Source organism: Denticeps clupeoides, chromosome 1 (genome assembly GCF_900700375.1).
Source record: "Denticeps clupeoides chromosome 1, fDenClu1.1, whole genome shotgun sequence".
Lineage (NCBI taxonomy): Eukaryota > Metazoa > Chordata > Actinopteri > Clupeiformes > Denticipitidae > Denticeps > Denticeps clupeoides.
In genome coordinates, this window is record NC_041707.1 from 17,794,758 (window position 1) to 17,817,003 (window position 22,246).

Here is a 22,246-nt window from a genome sequence, read left to right on the forward strand (position 1 = left end):
TTCCTGTTTCTTCCTTGTTCTTCCTGTTTCTGATGCATTTTTTTTTTAAATCTATGGCCAATACGATTTTGCATTGTCTGTCTGATGACAACAAAGGCATCCTGCATCATTCCGGTTTCTGTTATCTGTCGCCATCAATGTAGTCATGTTCCTCGCCAATGAATTACCGGTGTCACAGCAGACAGTTAGTGTCTGCCAGAAGGCAAGTCCCAGTTGTAGGTTGTAAGATTCATTTGTGCCAGGACTGGGAACGGACGATCTACAGAGATGGAGGTACGATGCTGTAGTGAGCCCACAATGGACATTTTGGATTTACATTTAATAGACAATCTTCTTGTTTTAGGTATTTTCCAAAAAAATGTAACGTCTAAATTCACTGTTAATTAAAATGAAACACGTATCCACATTATCGCCACAAAACACCCAAATTATTTTAATAAACGTCTGTTCACTTTATATTAGCTTCCATTTTTAAAGTCGTTTAACCATTACTTGAGGGAGACAACAAGCCAGTGAACTGATAACGTTAGGCACGTTGATCATCTTTTGTTGGGACGATTCTGACTTACTGTCAGTGAATCCCTGCAGAGGCCCGATGTGCGTCCTGCCAGGAGAGAGCCACTGCTCATCGGGCCCTGGGACTGGCAGGCGGGACCTTGTCATGCTCTGCAAGGTGGCGTACTGTAGGCCCGGGTGCTTTTTGTGTCTTGCTCTGCAGTTTTGAAACCAGACCTACGAAGATGCAACGTTACTGCAACTAACACTGGGTACAGGTTCACTTATTATGACTGAAAAGAAGAAAAGAATATATGACTCTGTGTGAGTTTAAAACCTGCTCTGAGAGACATATAACTTTCTGGCCTTTTTAAGTGACAGGACACAGACGGCCAAAATGGGAAACAGTGGGGAACATTCTCACTCAACACAGAGTTTTGCACTCTTTTTATACACACCGAAACACAGTATGAAGACTGATCAGATCATTGTGTCGTGCTCTAAATGTCACGAGTCTGCCTGCAAGGATGATGTTTCCAGACAGACTGAATGGTGAGCCACCAATAACCTGCCATTGCTCATCATCAAAACAAAGGCGAGGCGTATAGCAGGGAACAACTTGGAACACCCTTTCCTTCAGATTTCTGGGAACACACATCTCACATGGACTAAGGACAGAAAGCACACCGGCAGCTGTATTGTCATTGGTTGCTTTCACAGAAACTGCCCGATCAGCGTCACATCACAGGTTGGTGTGGCTTTCCAGCTGCGTGGCTGCTGACAGCAGAGGTCTCCAGAGAGTCATAAAATCAATGTTACTCAGATACCCACAAATATCATCAAGGTCTAAATGTTTCTTGTTGCTGCCCACTGGAAGGTGCTAGAAATCCATGAAATCTTGTGCATCACAACAGCAGCATCTGTAATGTAATGTACGCAAATAATCTAAGATTGCTGCTTTTATCCTTTATTTTTATATTTATTATTGATGCATATTTCATTTCTGCACTATGAACTGCTATACAGGGTAACCAAAAGGAAAAACTAGTTATACATTTTTTGGAAATGTTTTTAAAGATCATATTAGTTTATTAATTGATGAGTGGGCAATGTGTTTATCATGACCTGTTGGATAGTTTTATGTTATTATGTTTATAATTGATTGACTGTTCAGAGAAATGGTGTGAAGCAGGCCAGTTATTGTCAGTTATATATATTTTCATTTGTTTCTGAACACATATTTCATTGCACTACTGCAGTGAAACACTGCAGTGGTTTTAAAGGTTATTGAATTCAACTGACTAATTATGTTTCCTGGGAAAATATATAAGTAATATATAATATGTATGTATGTGTATACACACACACACACACACACACACACACACACACACACACACACACACACAGTGCACATACATAGTACAGGCCAAAAGTTTGGACACACCTCTCATTCATGACCATTTACGTTGGTAGATTCTCACTGAAGGCATCAAAACTATGAACACATGTGGAGTTATGTACTTAACAAAAAAAGGTGAAATAACTGAAAACATGTTTTATTCTAGTTCTAGTTTCTTCAAAATAGCCGCTCTGATTACTGCTTGGAAACACTCTTGGCATTCTCTCGATGAGCTTCAAGAGGTTGTCACCTGAAATGGTTTTCCAACAGTCTTGAAGGAGTTCCCAGAGGTGTTTAGCACTTGTTGGCCCCTTTGCCTTCACTCTGCGGTCCAGCTCACCCCAAACCATCTCGATTGGGTTCAGGTCCGGTGACTGTGGAGGCCAGGTCTCCACTTTTTGTTAAGTACATAACTCCACATGTGTTCATTCATAGTTTTGATGCCTTCAGTGAGAATCTACGTAAAAGAATCAATGTAAATGGTCATGAAAATAAAGAAAACAAATTGAATGAGAAGGTGTGTCCAAACGTTTTGGCCTATACTGTGTGTACATACACACACACACACACACACACACACACTGTCCGTAATTAGTTGTATTCTTACCTGGATAACACGTCGACTCAGGCCGGTCAAATCCGCGAGCCTCTGCAGTGTCGGACCATCAGGGTTGTTGTCCCGGGTGAACTGGGTCTGCATCACCTGCACAAGCACAGTTCTTTTTATTTGCCACTATGTCTTTCTTATTTTCTATGACAAACATTAGAGAATGTTCCTACAGAAACTTCTCGAAGCAGATCATCACATAAAAACTAAAAAACATTTTTTTGCCCCATAGATCACAATGCCATATAATTCAAATGAAATAGCAATTACTTAATCTCATATGTGTGTAATGCCTTCATATCTCTCACCTAATGCGCACTGTGTTTTTAGAAATATAGATTGTACTGAAAATATTGTCATTTTATACGACCTCAAACCAACTGTTATATATCCCTCATCGTATCCTGGGCCAGGTAAGGCTCCTCGACCGTCCATCCCCCCAAATGCAAAGTCACTGTTCATCTGGACAAATCACATTCATCTTATCTTAAACAGCACACAACACGCTGCACAAACACACGAGTGTCCAAATGACACAGGCCTTCACATCTTCATCTTCATCAAGCTCTCTCTCTCTCTCTCTCTCTCACACACACACACACAGACCTGCAGCTGATCTGCTGTAAAAGACGTCCGTGCTCGTTTTATTGCCTTGGGACGGTTTTCGGGGGGCAAAACGGCTTCGATCGCGACCTGGCGTCCTGATTACAGAGAGAAGGGGAGGAAACACGGCCCGCTTTAGTTCAGTTCCTGCAGCCGCGACGCTCGCTGCGTGATTGTGGGGCGCACCGCTCTCCGCCGCGCGTCCCAGGCTCTCCAGCACGGCGCCGTAGTGGGTGCGGCACAGCACCCTGTCCCGCAGGAGGCCGAACTGCTCGCCCGTGGACAGCTGCCGCTGGCAGGAGGAGCAGGAGAAGCAGGACAGGTGGTAGGTGTTGGTCCGGGCGCGTCGCACCCAGTCGCCGGCGACGATCTGGTGGCCGCAGCGGGAGCATTTTGTGCCGAAAGTGCTGGAGGAGCGAACGACAAGAGAGACGCGGAATTTTCGCGAAACTGCGATATAATTATAGGTAATTTATAGGTCTGCAAATATCGCTTTAGTTTGAGAAACGATGATAATGTAAAACTGTAATTAAAATTAAAGTTTCAAAAAGTTGAAATCACATTCAAGAACTTTTAACCACAAAAATATTTTATTTGAAATGAGTTATGAGAAATGTGAAAAATACCTGTCCGTACACAATATGTGGTATATTATACAGAACAGCTAAATGTTGTTTTGAATTATTAAAAAAAAATGAAAAATAAAAAAAACATTAAAAAACGTGGCACAATTAATTTGGTTGTAAAGGTTTGTAAATATGGGAATATGGGATTGGGGTCTAAAATTTGTACATTTGAAACTGAATATGTGATTTGACATAATTCCGATATATATAATTCCGTGATTTATATAATCCCATTTGATAAAATCGCGATATCATCCGTGATGAATTGAATCCTACTTGATATAATCGCGAAATAATACGTGACTGATACGATACTACTTGATTTACCCCGGACACAATCCATGACTGATACACTCCACTTTGTTAACATTAGGATATAATCCGAGATTGATATAACCCCACCTGATATAATCCGTTTTACAGAAGACGGCGGCGTTTTTCACGTAGCAGCTGCTGTGTTGGCGCAGCGGGGTTCTGCAGACGGAGCATTTCAGACACTTGACGTGCCAGTAGAGATTATTCACCTGCGGCCAGAGCGATTTACTGGTGAAACTGGACACTTTAATTCAACTTAATTAAAATGCAACGTGTAGAGTATTCAATAAAATAAAACAGGCTCGTATTACCGCGTATTATTGCAGAGTAAAGAGTATTGTTAAAAATACAGATTATAGTATTATTAAGGAACAGATTAGAGTATTATTAAGGAACAGATTATAGTATTATTAAGGAACATATTAGAGCATTATTAAGGAACAGATTGAGATGTAAAGGGTTTACCTGCAGCAGGTACCTGTCGCTGATCTCCGCCCCGCAGCTCGTGCACGTGTTCCGAGTGGGAGCAGATGATGGGGGGCTGGAGCGGCGCTCGTGGGGTTCGCAGAACACGGACTGAACACGGAGGATCCAAAAAAAATTAATTGCCAACACATGACACGATTTAATGAATTTAAACGCAGACCCAAAGGAACATATCGTTGATAATATGAATAATATTCATAATAGTATGTAATAGCATTGATATGTGAATACTTATATAATTAATCAGTGTATTATACCATTGCACAGTTCGTTTTTAAAATTGACAGGAATGAAATGGCATTTGATTGCGGTCAGAAATGAAGCAGAGAAGGGAAAAATAAGTCACTTGCCATGTTCTAGTAGCGCCTGGGCTCCAGACCTGGAGGAAACTCTGCGTCCTTTTTCTCGATCTTCAGCCTCGCATCACCTCTATATAAACCCCGTTCATCGTTGATCGGGACCCTAAACAATGAAAAATAATTCCTTTCCCGCCGCATTTAAACTAAACGTCCACAATAAAACACTATTTGGACCCCCTTTCGGTATCGATCCTTCCGCGCGCTGAACCCCCCCCATTCCTGAAATAACGGTGCAGCAGATGAGGGTGCGGGGTGGGCGCGGACGTGCACGGTGTCAATTTAAACTGTCAGTCACGGGGGGCGTCGGGCCACCCAGCAAAAATCGAACTGGCACAAAAATATATGGTCTTTATTCTTTTCTGAAGTGCTAGCCCCGGAAGTGACTGTAAAGTGCTTTCATTAGAATGTTCTTCCCCTTCACATTCAGAAAATAATAAATAGTTAACAATTAATAAAAAAATATCTAAAATAAAAAATCAATGCAGTTAAAAATATTTGATATTTAATGAAGATGTAAATACTTGATGACCTGGATGTTCATTTTATTCCTCCGCTGAGTTTTGAGTTATTTATTAAATATTGTAATCCTCAAAAATGAACAAAATCCTCTTCTGTTGTAAAATGCTCCGGGTCTGGGGTCTGGCTGTTACAGTTGCAGACCACCAAGGTTTTTATCCAGATCTGGTGGGGTCTGGAGTTTCTGCAACACCGAAATTAGAAGTTCATCATCATCTCACCCAACCATCATTCCTGCATCAATAAAACAATTAATATAATCCATCATGCAGGAAACAGCCACTGCAGCTACTCTCTTGTGTTAAATCCACAGGGGCCAGCAGAAGAGATCAGACCACCACTAAAAGAAGGAAAGACGAGGAACGTTCACTGAGGAGGCAGTGACGTCCCAGTGCTGATTAGAAGGAGTAGTGATGTGAGCTGCCGCAAACTGGTGCACAACTGGCTGAAGTTGGCTTCAGTCTGGCTCAGTCTGCTGAGGACGAGACCAGATGGTTTCATTACGTGAATTACATACCGTCATGTACTGCGTTCTCAGAGCAACACCATGGAAATACAGGAAATACTCGGCATGAGAGCAGGAACCTCAAGGTCAAATTGACACTGCTCAGTTGTGTAAACTCCAAGGAGTTTTTTTATAACGTAAAATGGAAGCATTTTTATTGATGATTATGGAGGATTGTACCTCAATTAACTGAACTTTTCGAGTTGAAGGCATTTTCTGCGCTTCCTTAATTTTTCCCCTCACATGAACAGCAGTAGAAAAAGTATTTGGTGTGTTTTTCTGATCTTTGTGACAAGGCCTGTGTGTGATCGCTGCCTGCCTCCTGTACGGGGGCTGCAGGGGGCAGATGAGGGTCTAGATTGCCGAGCTCCTGGACGCAGCACAATGCCAAGTGCCACAATGAAAGATGGCTGCGAAAAGCAAATGTTTAGGTTAGGAGCAATGGGCTGCGCTAATGCAGCAGAGCGCTCTTATCTTGTTTCTGTAGCTCCACTGCAGCAATGCTGGGATTTTCAAAACTTGCCACTTTCCAAAAAAACACACAAATATTTTTCAACCTTTAAATGTTAGGTTTTTTTTTATTTTATATCTGGTTCTGACAATATCTCAGCGTTGCCACTTCGAAAGCCTGCAGTGTGATAGGCTTGTATATTTTGGCCGGGAAGGCCAATGCATGATGGATGCGCCGAAGGAAAGAAATGGCCAGAAGACAGACATGCAAATTGGTTTCAGCTGATTGCTTCGTTTCGCCATGAGGTGACCTCCACTCTGCACCCGCCATTCGTGTTTACAGTGGAGAGGCGGCCGAGAGAGGATGACAGTCAAAGTGGCCCACGGGATTTTTCTCCCCCGCGCGATGAAAATATGAATATACTTGCACAGTGAGTGGCTTCACCAGATGTTCCCACCCATTACCAGGTGTGGGTCTACGCTGGATCCATCAATGCTACAAACCAGCCACTAGTTAGGAAACAATCTCAGATGGTATATGTGCACAATGCATTTGGAACTTCATCAGAAACGCCAACTAAAGGCAACACTAATTTCATTACTATTAACGTTTAGTATGACCTTGATATCCATGTGTTACTAAGCAAAACTGAACAATTTCATAGTCATGGATCTCCTGGTCGTTCACCAGAGAAAAACTTTCCCAAATGTTGTGAGTCATGTGCTGGGATCTGATGGGAACAGCAGTTCTGTTGCTGCATTCTTTGTTAGAACTAGAAGCAGGCAGAGTGTATAGGGGTGCGTGTCTGTGATGATTTGTTCACTGAATAAACGCAACATATCTTCAGCCAAAGCACCAAAGTTACCAAAAATATGTGAAACAACAACATCAGACAACGTTCAATTAGATTCAGGTCTGGGGAAGGTGCGGGCCAGTCCATAGCGTCAATGCCTTCGTCTTGCAGGAACTGCTGACACTCCAGCCACATGAGGTCTAGCGTTTGACAATCTTGGTGTTCTCTGGCAAATGGCAAAGTATTGGGCTATGTTGCCCTCCTACGACCTCCTCCACATCTCCTGATGTACTGACCTGCCTCCATGCTCTGGACACTACATTGACAGACACACGACCTCCTGCAGGACCACGCCTTTATTGGGGTCGTCTTGCTCATTGCCACTAATTTCCACCTGTTGTCTATTCCATTTGCACAACAGCATGAGAAATTTTTTGTCAGTGTTGCTTCCTATGTGGACAGGTTGATTTCACAGAAGTGTGATTGACTTTGTGTTGTTTTAGAGTTACATTGTGTTGTTTTAGTGTTCCCTTTATTTTTTGTGCAGTGTATTTTAGTAACAGCGCTGCTACTCTAAGGTGTATTTAAAATGATTATTGTAATTCAGTGTTTACTTCTATGGGGATATAACTATCCTCATTTGTATGCCATTTGCATACAAAAAACCAGCATTTAAAAAACGCTAAATGGGCCGGTTTCCTCACAAAAACACGTCTCTGAGTAGCACGCCTAGGGTGACAGTAGCATGGAAAAGCTCTCTGATGGAGGGGAAGAAATTCTGAGCAGAACCTGCTGTTTGGGAGCAGGCCCTCCCTCCCATCCTGGCAGTTTGGGAAATGTAAAGTTGTGAAAGGAGGATAAATGGAAGCTGAGAAGAGAGAATAAACGTGGCCTTATGAAAGAGCAGTTGCTGCTAGTGATGTAACAGTCCCAAATGAGTGCTCAGTATAGGAAAGAATACACAGAGGCATGGAAATAATGCTCAATAGACATTCTATTCAAGCAAAGCTGTATGGATGTATTGCAACACAAAGAAGTAGAAGCCCTTTTTAGGAGCATTATGTCAGAATATTTCCAATCAATGGCAAACATAATCCCATTTGTTCATGTCCTGAATAAACATTTTTTGTAGTAATGTTCCTTTTTTAATAACTCTGTAAATGTTCTGAGATTCCACTGCATTGCAGATGATCCTGCCCAGACTGCAGAATATAATGGCCTCAGGCTCTACTACAGAGGTTATGATACATACATTATATGCATACATTTATACATACATTCCTCCCAGGATCGGTGAAGTAGTTTTTTTTATTTTTATTAATAAAATTGCATGTTCCGTCATTGGCAGTTCTTACCTCAGTAACTGTGTATTTCTTCTGAAGCACAACATTGTGGTGTTTGGTCCCGCAGTCAATGCTGCTTGAGACAAAAACAGACCCAGTCGCTGTTTAACAGAAAACAGAATATCCAGAATAAAGGAAAGGTACCAAACAGCACTCAACGAGCACATATCCTGGGGGAGCAGCTACGCACTCTTGACTAATCACCTCATTTTTCTTCATTAACAAGGGGGAGAGGGCCTCTGGACGATGTGCAGTATCAGTTTGCACACATTATGGGTTAGCTGATGCTTATAGGTCTTCTAGGTTCTGAAGAGTCCAGAGTTTGGAGAAGAAACCTGTGTGGCTTCGTCAAAAAAACCCCATCTGAGATAATACACAACGTCCATGGCAAGAAGCCATCAGTCACTAATTAAGCCTTCGCTGAGTGGACAGGAAGTCTGCTAATCTGTAACCCAATCCAGAGGGTGATGGGGAAGCATGGGGGTGCAGGAACCCAACTTCAGAGCTTTCAGCATTATATTCATCACTGTGTGTCGGTCACAGGCTCACAACGCATCGGCGATGAGTTCAACTAAACATCTCCATAAAATAAATGTTTCCAGGTTACCGGAGACCCACAACCATGCAACCATCTGATCTCAATTACATGATGCCACTTAGTCCCACCTCCTACTCAAAAGACCTGTGGGCCTGTATCACCACAGCTAAAGCTAGAATATATTTAGATGGGGTGGAAGCAGGGATTTGAAAATGACACTTGAAGTGGAAGCAGTGGCAATTCCGACCTGAACCACCAGCAAGATGCTGCCTGGTTTGCCCGTATGAATGGAAAAGTGGAAATGGAATGCTTACAATTTTGGATCTTTTTGGACTTTATTAAAGAATGTTACGACAATAAGATCTAAATGGTAACCACAAAAATAACAACATCCTCAGTAGCGATAATAATAATGAAACTGATTAATGACAATTAATAAAAAGGATAATTAAACCAAAAAAAGAGAAAATAATCACTCGTGGCAGAACAGCACCATCTACTGTTTAAAATAAATAGATGCATCTCAATATCGAAGCCGAAGCCAAGGACTTTGGAGGACCACGGGTTAAACTAAATTATGTCACTATCAATTCCAGTTTGTGGTATAAACACGATAAAATGCTTCTGTTGCGTGTTCATTTTTGACAGAATGATTTTCATCCTGGCCGGCGGGGGGCAGTAATGCGCGTCGGCGTTTCCCTCTCGGCGATTCCCGTCACCCAAGAAGGAGTCCGCTACGCTTCTTCATTTGAACTGTTGAAAAAGATCCACATCAGGTGACTATTTTCTTTACGGCAGCGCGAAATGGATCGCAAATCTCGTTTATTTTCTAATTATGAAATTCTCACAGTATTCATTTTCATTGACCATGGTTAGTCGATCGGTTCTGTATTTACAAAAAGAATAAAAAAAAAAAACCCAGAAAAGTTAGCTGCTTGAGCTAGCCAGTGGGAATGAATTCAATCTTGTCTCAGATTCAACTTTTCCTGTGATCACTTTCCGAGGATCAAATGAGACATGATTTACATTGAAATAAACTCTTACCTTGCCGTTTTCAGCGCGGTCTGCCCATGAATTATGTAGCATTTGTTAGTTACAGATGCTGTAAATATTGTTCTGCTGAAGTTTTTTTTAAACACAGTGTTCCTGTTGGCCCAGTTGTCTGAATAAATTGATGCTTTTTATGGAACGTGTGAGGTGGGGGCACAGGGCTGCGGGACTGAATCCTAGGGCCGTGAATAAAAAAATGGCTTCATTAAAACCATGAACCTGGCCTCTTGCAACAGCTGTGTCTGAGCTTTTAAAACCCACAAGTCTGATGTGGACAGTGTGAATGAGAGTAAACATTTTCCCTGGTGTAACTGCATCGTTTTGTTCTGATCTTTAGGTGTCAAAGAAAGGACCAGTCTTTCAGACTATGATTGATTTTCGAGCCTGGGCGGAGTACGTGGTAGAGTGGGCGGCCAAAGACCCCTACGGATTCCTCACCACTGTGATCCTCGCCCTGACGCCCCTCTTCATTGCCAGCGCCTTGCTGTCGTGGAAGCTTGCGAAGATGATTGAGGCCAGGGATCGCGAACAGAAGAAGAAGCAGAAGCGCCAGGAGAACATTGCGAAAGCCAAGCGGGCTAAGAAGGACTGAATAGGTGGCGGGATGCGGCAGAGAGGGGCGTGCCAACTCTTATCCCACAGCTGCCGCAGCCATGACCCACCCTCGGCGTGGTGGAACGACGGTTCATCCTCAGCATGTCTTCTCATGCTGGTAACAATGTTGAACAGAGGCGAGCATTTTGCCTCTTGTATGTGCAAGGAAGCAGTCTCCTGTTCCCTGATATTAACAATTATGGCATTCCATTTATTATGCTATCAGCAGTTCAGTCTTTTTCATTATTAAAAAATTGTTTAACAATGTTTTTATTAAATACATTTTGAACAAACGTTCGATGTTGCCTACAATATCAATGCATTTAACCTTGAATTGAGTGGCTTCTTATTGGAAAGTTCATATTGACCATTTAAATGGGCTCAACATGCCTTAATTAGTTGTTCTTGAGCCCAACTGGCTATGGTCATAAATGCCTGTTTACAGATAATGAGTACAGCGTTTCTATTATAAATAATGGTGGAGGCTGATGCAGCACTATGTTGTGTTATGCTGTCTAGTGATACGTCAATGTGCTGATATCCAGGATTGGACAATTTACAGTTTGATGTATCAATTTAATATGTGTGGGTTTTGGGTTTCATATTTTACAAGATTGATATTTGACCACTAGACAAACTCAATGGCCTTATGTTTTGAGCTGTTTTTAAGTATGTGCCTGATCAATGCAAATATCTTAAAATAAAATTGCTCCCCCCACATAAACATACTTTTCACATTTCCATGTGAAATCAATCATTAATAAACAATGCCACTGTAGATGCTCTTCACTTTATTCAAATCACTGCAAATGATAAACATTGATAACAGCATTACTTCCACACATCTGCTACTTCAGAACTATGCGCAGTCTTAGCAGCAGGGTTGCAACAAATTAATGTTCCATTCATATATATATATATATATATATATATATATATATATATATATATATATATATATATATATATATATATCAACTTGCTTCTTGAAAGTGAAACCAAAAGCTGAATGTTTCACAAAAACTCTACAATCCAGAAAAGGACTGCACCCATCCCTTTTGTGAGAAGCGTGCTCCTTGAAGATGATTATTTCAGTCTACTTCTTTTCTCCTGGTGGTGCCCACGTGCCAGGCTGAAAAGTGTTCCCGGCACTCACGGGGTCCTCGCTGGTCTCCGGCCGCCCAAACTGGGTGGCAGCTGCGTGACCCCTGACATGCGCCAGTGCCGGCCGCGCCACAAGGCCATCTTCGTACTCCTTGCCTTGGAGGGCCCGATCCTTGTCCTCCACCTCAAGTGCTTTAACCTTAATCTGTTCTCTGTACTGCACGTTGTTCAGGATTTCCTTATCAGAGTCAAGAAACAGAAACAAGCATTTCCCGTCTAATATAGTTATACACATACATACAGACTACTCTTCTCATGTTTAATTCTGAAAAACAACATAAACCCCAGCAGCACTTGCACTTACACACTCTCTCTCTCTCTCTCTCTCTCTCACACACACACCCGTTTCCAACGTTCACCTTTCTCACAAATATGTACCCCATCATCACGTTGAGGTGAACCTACCTGTTCCGTGGGTGGCTGCTTCCGTCGACCACGGATCCAGGCTGAAAGTGAAAGAAATCAGAGCTAAAGGAGGCCGTGCACACGAGCACCTGTGCACACGAGCACCTGTGCACACGAGCACCTGTGCACACGAGCACCTGTGCACACTCACCGTCCCACTCTGAAGGTATGCTGCCTTCCCTGTAGTCCAACTCGGAGGGGTTCGCGGCCACCACCATCCTCTTGGCTCTTACGACCCGGCCTGAACGGCAAAAAAGAACGACCAACTTGATTATTTTGTAAAGGGCAGAGTCACGCCTCCATTAAAATAAAATAAAAGCCCCCTCGGTCCGCAGCCAGGCCACCTTCTGTCGAGCTCACCTGTCCAGTTCTTTTGCTCGGGTATAAAGTAATATTTATTCCCCACATGATCCGTGCCAACGTGTTCTCGCACCAGGCCAAACGTTCTCCTGAGCAGAGACGCGATTCGACTCATCTGGACGCCGAACGATCGGGTAAAAGTCCTCCGCCCTGCGCGACGCGACCTACTGCGAGACTTGGCATAATACGCCGGGAACACAGCTGACTGCGCATGCGCACCTCTCACGCTGGCGGCGCAAAAAAACCGTAAACCTCATAATACTTGCGGCGACGAAAAATTCTACAGTAAATCTTTGACAAAAAGGGGACATAAATATTTGCCTATGTATTGGCACGTGGCGAACAATGGTATTTAGAGAATGTACACAAACAAGCAAATAAAACAATTCTATATTTATTGTTTTGTAACACAAACATCACACCAAAAGGATCAAAGTTTGTATTTTATAGTGAGATAAACCAAATCCACCAAACACACGATGAATGTTAATTAGTAAAACAGTACAAATGTATTAAAAGGCAAAAACACTACAATTAGTGTGCGGAACGAGAAAAAAAAACAAAAAAAAAAACAGCACGCGGTATATTCATATTTTATCCACGCACGTTCCGTAAATATCTCCTGCAGGTGAGAACCAGCGTTGGACAGAAAAGCCGGAGGAGCTCCGGTCTCAAACGGATTCTTCTACACATTAGAAAAGTGCTGAAACTAAGTGGTGAAAAATGAGAAAAGCAGCGGGTTTAATGAACACGAACAAGCGTGTGTCCAGTCGCGGGAGAGAGAGAGAGAGATCAGACATTAAAATTTAATACCAATATTGTTTATTTCATTCATTTCAAATCATGGAAAGTGAAACGGCTTCTTCACGGACAGTCGAAATGTATACCTATTTTTATATCAAGCTAATACTCGGCCATTCAGTATAGCTACGTGAAGGCTAAAGTGAACCTTGCATGGAAAATAATTAATTACTTCGTGTAATTAAAAGAAATGAGTGGGGAGAATGAAGTTGAACGTCTGTCTCTCTCTCTCGCTCACCTCTTGGTCAGCGCCGGACACACCCTGCCCCACACCGTCCTCCACACGGCCAGGCGCAGCGCCGGGATGCGCCACGTGTACAGCGTCGGCGTGCACACCGCGTTCAGACGCGCCATGATGGCGAACGCGTTCGTGCCCTCGTTCCTGATCGTCAGCCCCTTGGACGTGAGCTGCCTGACGATGATGTTGACGAACGAGGGGACCCACAGGACGAGGAAGCAGATGACGACGTAGACGATGATGCGCAGCGACTCCTTCTTGGCGTCCCTCTCCGCGCCTCGCGTACAGCTTGACGGTCATGACGAGCTTGGTGACCACGATCAGCTGCAGGGTCATGACAGTGAATGCGCCGATCTGGGCCGCTTTGGAGATCGGGGACACCGGGTTCTGGATGGTGAGTATGAAGTAGGTGTGGGTCCAGCTGTACGCACAGGCGCCGAGGACCACGGGGCGCGTCACGTAGCGGCCGTAGAAGAAGGGGTGGCACACTGCGAAGTAGCGGTCGAACTGAGCGAACAGGAAGGTGATCACGTTCACTCCGAGGAAGGAGGGCAGGATGTGGAGCGTCCCGTTCCGAGACGGGGAGCCCTCCTGCACGTCGAACAGGCCCAGGTAGTAGACTGCGAAGCCGGTCAAAGTGTGGCTGATGCTGGTGTTCAGCATGAAAAGGAAGCGGTTCTGGCTGTGGAGGGCCCTGGTGGACAGGATGCCGGTGACCACAGAGCCGGCCACCAGCACAGCGCAGGTGCCGAAGACGATATGGAAGAGGAAAATGAAGTCATCTTCGGTGTGGGTGAAGTCTACAGAAAAGGGGATGGTCAGGTTTGTAACTACTCCGGTCTGCTCAAAAGGACTTCACGCTTCGTACCGATATCCACTGACGTTTATTTCTCTAATACAGGTTATGAAACGCTGATGGAACACCGTGAAAACTAAAATAAGTTCAATATTTCAAATGAACATTCATCACAAAATATAAACACAAATTGCACATTCCAGATGTAACAAGGCAATAATAGCTTCATAAAATAATATTTACCGTTTGCGCCTGTTTGACCAGTAGTTGAATGAACGTTTGTTTCTTTATCGTTCCTCTTTCGTATTTCTCTGATTTCTCGACTTCTCTCATAACTTTTCTCTCCCGCTACTCCCACATACACTGAAGGCTGCTGGGAAGGAAGGAGATACAGGTTGGTGATGTGGATGGTAGATACTGGGTCTACTTTTCTGTACTTAGAAAAACATGCAGCTACTGATCAATAAAGCCACACTGACCATGGTGTCAATCCGTTCTGTTTTTACTGAGGGGGATTCCAGGCAATGGCAACCTTTTCACAATAAAACATTTACACACATTTACACGACATTTACTGAAGTTAGCATGCTAAGCCTGTGTCCTGGAATGGGCTCCAGAAGCCGTGACCCTGAATAGGACTAAGTGTTTATGGAAAATGAGTCAGCGAGAGCATGCAATGGACAGTGAGATGCTATAGAATTAAGTCCTGAGTCTCCTTGGTCATGAGGACCAAGTCCTATTGCTCAGTATTTCTCCCATCTGCCAAACTGAAGTGGAATTTCTTGAAATTCCAACCACCCATTTACTTGGATTCAGAGACATATTGCTGTGATTTTAGTGGTGGAGGTCACGTTGTGGGTGTCATGACCGGAGGTCAGAAGAGGAAGGAGGAACAGCAGCAGGACATTTGAAGGAAAATGATTTATTATGAATATAAAGAAAACTGGTGCAATGCCCAAAAAGGAAACACAAAAGGAACTTAAATGGACATGAAGGTGTGAGACATGAACATCTGGAACAAAACAAACCAAAGACAAGTTTGGAGTGTCTATATCCCACTTCTGCCAGTATCCATGATCCAATCGGCACCTGGCACCTTTGTTTACTTCTTTTGTACCAGATGGACAGGTTGTGGAGAGGGTTGGACATCTGGCCTCAAAGATGGCATCGGAACTTCAGCTATAGCCTAATAAGATGATCCTTTATTAGTCCCACAAGTAGGAAATTCAATACAAACTTCCCGGTAGCCTATTGGCTGTTGGTGGCTCGAGCTGTGCCTGCTGGCCTGTCCTGGAAAAGGAGATGACCATGAATTGGTAGTAGCCTAGTGGGTAACAAACTCGCCTATGAACCAGAAGACCCAGGTTCAAATCCCACTTACTACCATTGTGTCCCTCATTAACCCTAAGTTGCTCCAGGGGGGACTGTCCCTGTAACTACTGATTGTAAGTCGCTCTTGATAAGGCCATCTGATAAATGCTGTAAATGTAAGTAATTTTTTCAAGGATTTATTTAGTTACACAAATCACTATAATCTAATGGCACCTAAAATATTATTTTAATATTATTGTCACGATGGCTGGACATGGCGAGGAAGAAGGAGGCATTAGCACGACCTGGGTCTTCTGGTTCATAGGTGAGTGTGTTACCCACTAGGCTACTACCTACTACCTCTGCGATCGGCGTTAACTTAATTGCGCATTCGCTTTTTTTTAATGCCGCATTAATAAGCACCAATTTGAGCCGCGCTGGCCTCAGGCCCATCCCGACCCTGACCATCTTCGAGAACGCACTGCTGTTCCTCTTTAGCCTGACCCTGGACACCACGGCCGTGCTCCTCAACGTCTTGGCCTTTCTCACCGTCGCGATGGACCATGTCCACACTGAGCACGGGGGCATCCTACTGTTACTGCGGCTTCCTGGACATGAAAGACAGCTATGTTGTTGTAATTTTTAACTGTGAGATGCCGAGAAAAAAAAAATCTAAACCGAATATCTAGACAGTATAATTTGTGTGCTGTGTGATATGATAAACATAGGATATGAGAAAATATAAACCACTGTAGACTGTATAGTGCTCGTAACAGATGCATCTTTTGCAACTGTGTCATTTTGAAGATATAAAATAACCGGTGTGACACCAGCCCTGTCACCGCACGCCATCAACCCTGGGATCACGTGAGTACTGATCACCGCACCTATACGAGGGTGGTTATTTTGTGAAATTACCAATAAATTTGATGTGTCACATGACCCTCTTCCTATTGAACAGGACGTTAATATCACCAACCATTCCCATTTTATTAAGGTGTATCCATATAAATGGCCCACCCTGTAGTTATGATGCTGTTGTTATGTTCTTATCAAGACAGATTTGATTGTATTTCCCAATAAATAAATATATAAGTAAAAACTCAGACCGAAAAAGTTGTGGCTATCTCTATTTCTATTATAAACTATTTCTCTGGTCCTCTGTGTCATCATGGTATAAATAGTCCTCCTGATACAGGTGGTACATAGATAAAGTGACTCAAGAAAGTATTCACAGAGCATCACTTTTTCCACATTTTGTTGTGTTACAACTTTATTCCAAAGTATATTCAATGCTGCATGATTTCTGCTGTGGAGTATGTTAACCAGCTTATTCACTGACTCGGGTGAGGAGCACTAACCTGGATCTCCGAGTGATTCTGCTTTGGTTATGTTTCTGGCTAGAGGATCCGCTGGATGCACTGACTCCAGCGCTAACATGTCTGTGAGCAATTCAGATTCATATGGTGCAAAGAAACTGTAAGTTATACAATGGTAGTAGTGTATTTATGTGACAGCATGTACAATTAAGACACAGTGTAGTTCGGACTCAAAAGATTTGGTTCAATGGAGACCTCAGATTTGTGACTCATGAGTTATTTAATGGATCCGGGGGATTAACCTGGGTGAGTCATGAATCACACAGCACTACTGGCCATTCTACCATACAGGCCTTATTGGTGGATGCCCTAGCTCTAACAGAGTGACCATCAGATTCTTGCTCACCTCCCTGACTAAGGCCTTTCTCCCCTGATTGTTCAGTTTAGGTGGCCGGCCAGCTCTAGGAAGTGGTTTTGAGGATCAGTGAGGCCACTGTGTTGTGTTTTTTTTTTATTTTTAATAAATTTGCCAAAACCTAAAGTAAATTTTTTTCACATTGTAATTATGGGGTGTTGTATGTAGAAAATTCTGAAGAAATTCTTTTCAGATGCACTGTATGCACACTTTGGATTTGACCTGGGTTTAGCCTATCTGTAAGTATTTCAGTTTGGGTTGCACTTAATTTTAATCATTTTAGTCAGACTCGCATGGTAAATGATCGGTCAGCAAACACGAACTTCCAGACTATTAAACCTATCTGTTCCATATGATTTGATGCTTGTTTATTTGTTTTGGTGATTGGTATGTTGTTCATTTATAAAATAATAAATATTATTATTATTTATTTATAATAAAAAAATAAAAAAATAATACAAATAATAAATTTCTTTTATTAAATGTAAATGGTTTCATCAAGTGATTAATTTTTAATTGTTGCAAGAAAGATACTAAAATGCGTGCAAATAAAGCTGGGCTTTTAAAAAGCTGTACTTGTCAGGTTGGAAATGGCTTTTCAGGTTTCAGCTCTAAATGCACAACGCTCATATGTTTTTCATTTCTGCAAAAAACATTACAGTACATTTCTTTCATTTATCAATTTATTTATTGATTATTATGTAGTAAATTGGTGGTAAATATTATAAAAAATATTCTAAAAAACATTATAAATGTTTTCCCCATGTAGTATCAAAAACAGTTTGAGTTTGAGATTTCAGTATCACGGCAAACCAAGTGGTTTGTTGATCATGTGCAGTTTTTAAGTTGCACGTTCAACTGCCAATCATGTCAGTTTTATTCTCTCATTGCCCAATGTTCCATTATTCTAACATTCACTATTTAAAAATGTCCCCTTAGTCTCACATTTGTGGAGAGCAGCATTGTTGATTAGTCCAGTAGAATTAGCACTGCTTGAAAGTCCACAGATAATGACCCCCATGGAGATTGTTGGCAAAACTCTTTGTCTGTTGGTATCTTAATGGAAGCTCTATTTCCCCGTGGAGTTTTCTGTGTTTCACAACATGCCATTGGTTATGAATATGTGTTTAAGCAAAACATTCCATTCCAGTAAGTGTTTATGACACTTCTGCTGTTGTCAAAGTGTCACGTTCCCCTCTAGCTCAGGTGATGAATGGAGGACGCAAGTTGAAAAATGAGAATGGCGTATTTATTTTCAACTCAGGAAAAAAAGGAAACAACAATGTCCTTTCTTGTAGTGCCACGCCTCTCCTCAAGAGGTCTTGTTGTAGGATCCTCAGCGAGGCCCTCAGTATGAGAGCCGAAGATCGCCCTTGTCCTTCACAGGCCTCGAACCGGTGTCTCCGGGAGCTGCGGCATGGCAGAGCTGTAGTGAGACAGCTTGTCTTCTTATCCTTTGATTATTATGCTTGTAAATCATATTTTCCCCATGCTGCACTCACTGCTGCATGGCTCTGCCTACCCCCAAGTTTTCTGGGGTTACTGCATGACATAAAATCTAACGAGACTTGACTGTCGCTGCCAGTACTTTTTAACTGGTGTTTTTTTGTCTTATACCTCAGTGTGTCCTTTGTGACCCTGTCTAAACATACCCCTGCTAACAATATCAGTGCATTTCTATAAATGGAAGGCTGGGAGCATGAAACCTTGGCGAATGCCATAGGATCCCTGTTCATGATTTTGCAGAGTTGCCAGAAAATATATTAGAGTACCTGAACTTAATCTTGAAGTAGTTGTTGCACCTGTCATGGACGATTTTGAGTGATTTCTGAGAGATTTTTTAACTAACTTAAACTGACATCCTAACCTGTTCATACTATTATCTTAGGTGTCTTCCCAATAAGTAGGACTGGCCTGTGTGAAAAGGACATGAACATTCAGAAGTCGTGTGGCCTCAGAGGCCTACAAAATATACAACACACTGAGCTCAACACTGGCTACTTGGAACGTGACAGTTCTATATTGTTCTCTCTCTCTATATATTACTACTTGGAAAGACAATTCACAAGCATAATATCGACTTCCACTGATAAGCAGATGACACACAACTGTACATCTCAGCCAGATGCAGGGAAGAAACTGAAACATCTAAAACTGAGAACTGTGTAATAGACTTTAAAGAGTGGATGAAAAGCATCTTCATGTTAGAAGACTGTTCTGAAGACTATGATGCACAGATGGACTATGCATGGTGCAGAAAATCAACAACTGTAATGTACCACTTATTGGATGTCCAGCATCATCACTCAGTAAACTCCACCAAATTCAAAATTCTGCCACAATAATCCTAAATGAACAAGAAAATTTGAACACATAACTAAGATCCTGCCTTCACTGCATAACTGTAAAATTTAGCATCAGCTATTTTGCCAACAACATACAAAGCTAAGATAATGGGCGAAAAGCGTTACAGACAGGCAAAGGGAAGCCTCGTATAATTAGCCTGTATACAGAGTTGACTCTGCTTCGAAAGTATGACGGAATATATCATACGTGCAGCCTTCCAGAAGCATACAAACCATTTGCAGTCCATGTAAAGTGAGGAGCCAATTCCTTTCGCCGACTAAACTACGCAGTTACGAGGATACAGAGGATAAGTAATGACAGCGCGACTGCAGCCAAGTGCGAGGCCTGGTTCAGTGAGTGCGAGTTACCAGGGATCCGAAGGTCTGGAGAACATGTGCTTCAGATGTGGCTTAAAAGGACAAAAAGCAAAGACATGCCAACGCAAACAGTGTAAAAGTAGTCAGTGTAAAAGTTCCACACATCGTGACACAACCTGCAGTCGAAAACAGCGACGCGATGATGCGCAGAAAGCTTCAGAGGAAATGAACACGGTGTACGCGTTCCTGATGAACGATGAGAAAGTGGTGATTAAAACACCGCGTGGTATAAAGATGACTGGCTTGATGGTGGACACTGGAGCAACTTCACATATTGTCGCGGATATCTCTAGGTTTATCCAGGATATCTGTGTGGCGTTAGCTGATGTGCTAGGTGCTGATGGCACTCAACTGCTTCGTGGAGTGCAGAGTTCTGGATTGGCGATAACAAAAGGGCAGCGTCACATCACACCGTTGAAACGAGCCTTGTTCATCCCTTCATTCCCGCCGGACATATTTTCTGTGAAAGCAGCTACTACCAACCATAGTCTTCAACACAAAGACGGTACGAAATTCCACATTCATGAGGATAATAGACTCTATTACTTGCAGATTGTAAATGATGAATATGATGACCAGCGCAAGGGTTTTTATGATATGCAGACATGGCAAGAGATTAAGGGGCACTGCAATTAGGGGCAGTGGTGGCCTAGCGGTTAAGGAAACGGTCCTGTAATCAGAAGGTTGCCGGTTCGATTCCCGATCCGCCAAAGTGCCACTGAGGTGCCACTGAGCAAAGCACCGTCCCCACACACTGCTCCCCGGGCGCTTGTCATGGCTGCCCACTGCTCACTCAGGGTGATGGGTTAAATGCAGAGGACAAATTTCACTGTGTGCATCGTGTGCTGTGCTGCTGTGTATCACATGTGACAATCACTTCACTTTCTTTTCTTTCTTATGATAACATTCTGAAATTGCAAGCTGTTGTCGATGGTATGAAAATTAAGGGTAAGCCAAACACATCCGACCAACAGTGTGAGGTGTGTATTCAGGAGAAGTTAATCAAACACGCAACAGAGAGCCTGATGTGAGAGCCAAAGCAGTTCTAGAGTTTGTGTATACAGATGTGGCAGGACTAATATGCAAATTTATGTCCAGAGATGGATATACATTTGCATAATCATTCACTGATGATTGTTCCAGCACAATTTTTGTGTACTTTCTTAAAAAGAGTGACACAGCTTCTGCAACATAGAATTAGGTGCATTAGGTCTGATAAGGGTGCAGAATTTATGGGGAGGAACTTCCAAACACTACTGAACAAAAATGGCATTAGACATGAAACCTCCGCACCATACTCGGCACACCAAAATGGCATCGATGAAAGAAATTGGCGGACATTGTTTGACATGCTAATAGAAAGTGAGCTGCCGAGGGAATTGTGGACTTATGCAGTACAGACAGCTGCTGTAATAAGAAACCGATACTTTAACAGACATACAAAACAAACACCGTACTAAATCCTGACTTGAAGACAACCAAATCTGTCTAGAATGCATACGTTTGGGTCAACATGTTTTTCTTTCAAATAGGACAGGAGAAAACTCGATCCAAAATGTGAGAAAGGAATTTTTGTACGACAGACTATATGGTCTATTATCCTGAAAGTGGGAAGGTTCAGAAACACAGATGGCAAAATTGTTTTGGAATAATGTCCAACAGAACAGATGTTCGATAGAGAGCGCTGTGACGGATAAGTTCTGTCTGTGTGTGTGTGTAAATAAAGTTCTGTAGTTGAATACATACAAGGGAGCACCACCTAAAATCTTGCCTATGGCTCCTAATTTTTTACGGCTAGCCCTGAATAATACTGTATAATAAAAATATAACCTTGTTTAATTATTAAATGGGTTTGACTAAAAGAGAATGTTGCTTTTGTCTCTTCTACTAGGTGCATGTACTATATTGTCTGGATGAAAAAAGAGATTAAAATTGAATTTTCATTGACTAAAATTAAATTAAAATGTAATAGTCATAATAATTCAGACTAGAATCAGACTAAAATGCTCAGACTTTTAGTTGACTGAAACT

General features: G+C 42.4%; 4 protein-coding genes across 4 annotated transcripts; 1 reads left to right on the forward strand and 3 right to left on the reverse strand.

The window, feature by feature from the left end:
* Positions 1-675: 675 nt before the first annotated feature.
* Positions 676-5,932, reverse strand: LOC114798376 (LIM/homeobox protein Lhx6-like; the record flags this gene model as incomplete). The annotated part of the gene is made up of 7 exons (XM_028994035.1): positions 5,927-5,932; positions 4,514-4,624; positions 4,136-4,257; positions 3,294-3,514; positions 3,111-3,205; positions 2,505-2,600; positions 676-732 (listed from the first exon to the last, which is right to left on the reverse strand). Coding segments are annotated over exons 1-7 (708 nt in total), but the record flags the coding sequence as incomplete, so codon positions are not given.
* A 3,806-nt stretch (positions 5,933-9,738) lies between these two features.
* On the forward strand, positions 9,739-11,017 carry LOC114798326 (small integral membrane protein 15). Its single transcript, XM_028993951.1, has 2 exons — positions 9,739-9,815; positions 10,427-11,017. Exon 2 carries the CDS (start codon positions 10,457-10,459, stop codon positions 10,679-10,681), a length of 225 nt encoding a protein of 74 aa, XP_028849784.1. The 5' UTR covers positions 9,739-9,815; positions 10,427-10,456; the 3' UTR covers positions 10,682-11,017.
* Positions 11,018-11,665: 648 nt separating this feature from the next.
* LOC114798298 (NADH dehydrogenase [ubiquinone] 1 alpha subcomplex assembly factor 2-like) lies at positions 11,666-12,822 on the reverse strand. The gene is made up of 4 exons (XM_028993867.1): positions 12,613-12,822; positions 12,404-12,493; positions 12,253-12,293; positions 11,666-12,025 (listed from the first exon to the last, which is right to left on the reverse strand). The coding sequence occupies exons 1-4, from the start codon at positions 12,725-12,727 to the stop codon at positions 11,780-11,782; spliced, it is 492 nt and encodes a 163-aa protein (XP_028849700.1). The 5' UTR covers positions 12,728-12,822; the 3' UTR covers positions 11,666-11,779.
* Positions 12,823-13,435: 613 nt separating this feature from the next.
* LOC114798432 (olfactory receptor 4K3-like) lies at positions 13,436-16,323 on the reverse strand. Its single transcript, XM_028994153.1, is given in 4 exon segments — positions 13,436-13,930; positions 13,932-14,491; positions 14,927-14,979; positions 16,224-16,323. Coding segments are annotated over 4 exon segments (996 nt in total). The 3' UTR covers positions 13,436-13,647.
* Between the last annotated feature and the right edge of the window lie 5,923 nt (positions 16,324-22,246).

Bases quoted from the DNA above. Each gene is read 5' to 3' on its own strand.
- LOC114798326 (XM_028993951.1), top strand. From the start codon at position 10,457: ATGATTGATTTTCGAGCCTGGGCGGAGTACGTGGTAGAGTGGGCGGCC.
- LOC114798298 (XM_028993867.1), bottom strand. From the start codon at position 12,727: ATGAGTCGAATCGCGTCTCTGCTCAGGAGAACGTTTGGCCTGGTGCGA. The intron at 12,494-12,612 runs GTGAGCTCGACA...TTTGCCGTTCAG, and splicing joins CGAGCAAAAGAACTGGACAG to GCCGGGTCGTAAGAGCCAAG. The intron at 12,294-12,403 runs GTGAGTGTGCAC...TTTCACTTTCAG, and splicing joins CATACCTTCAGAGTGGGACG to CCTGGATCCGTGGTCGACGG.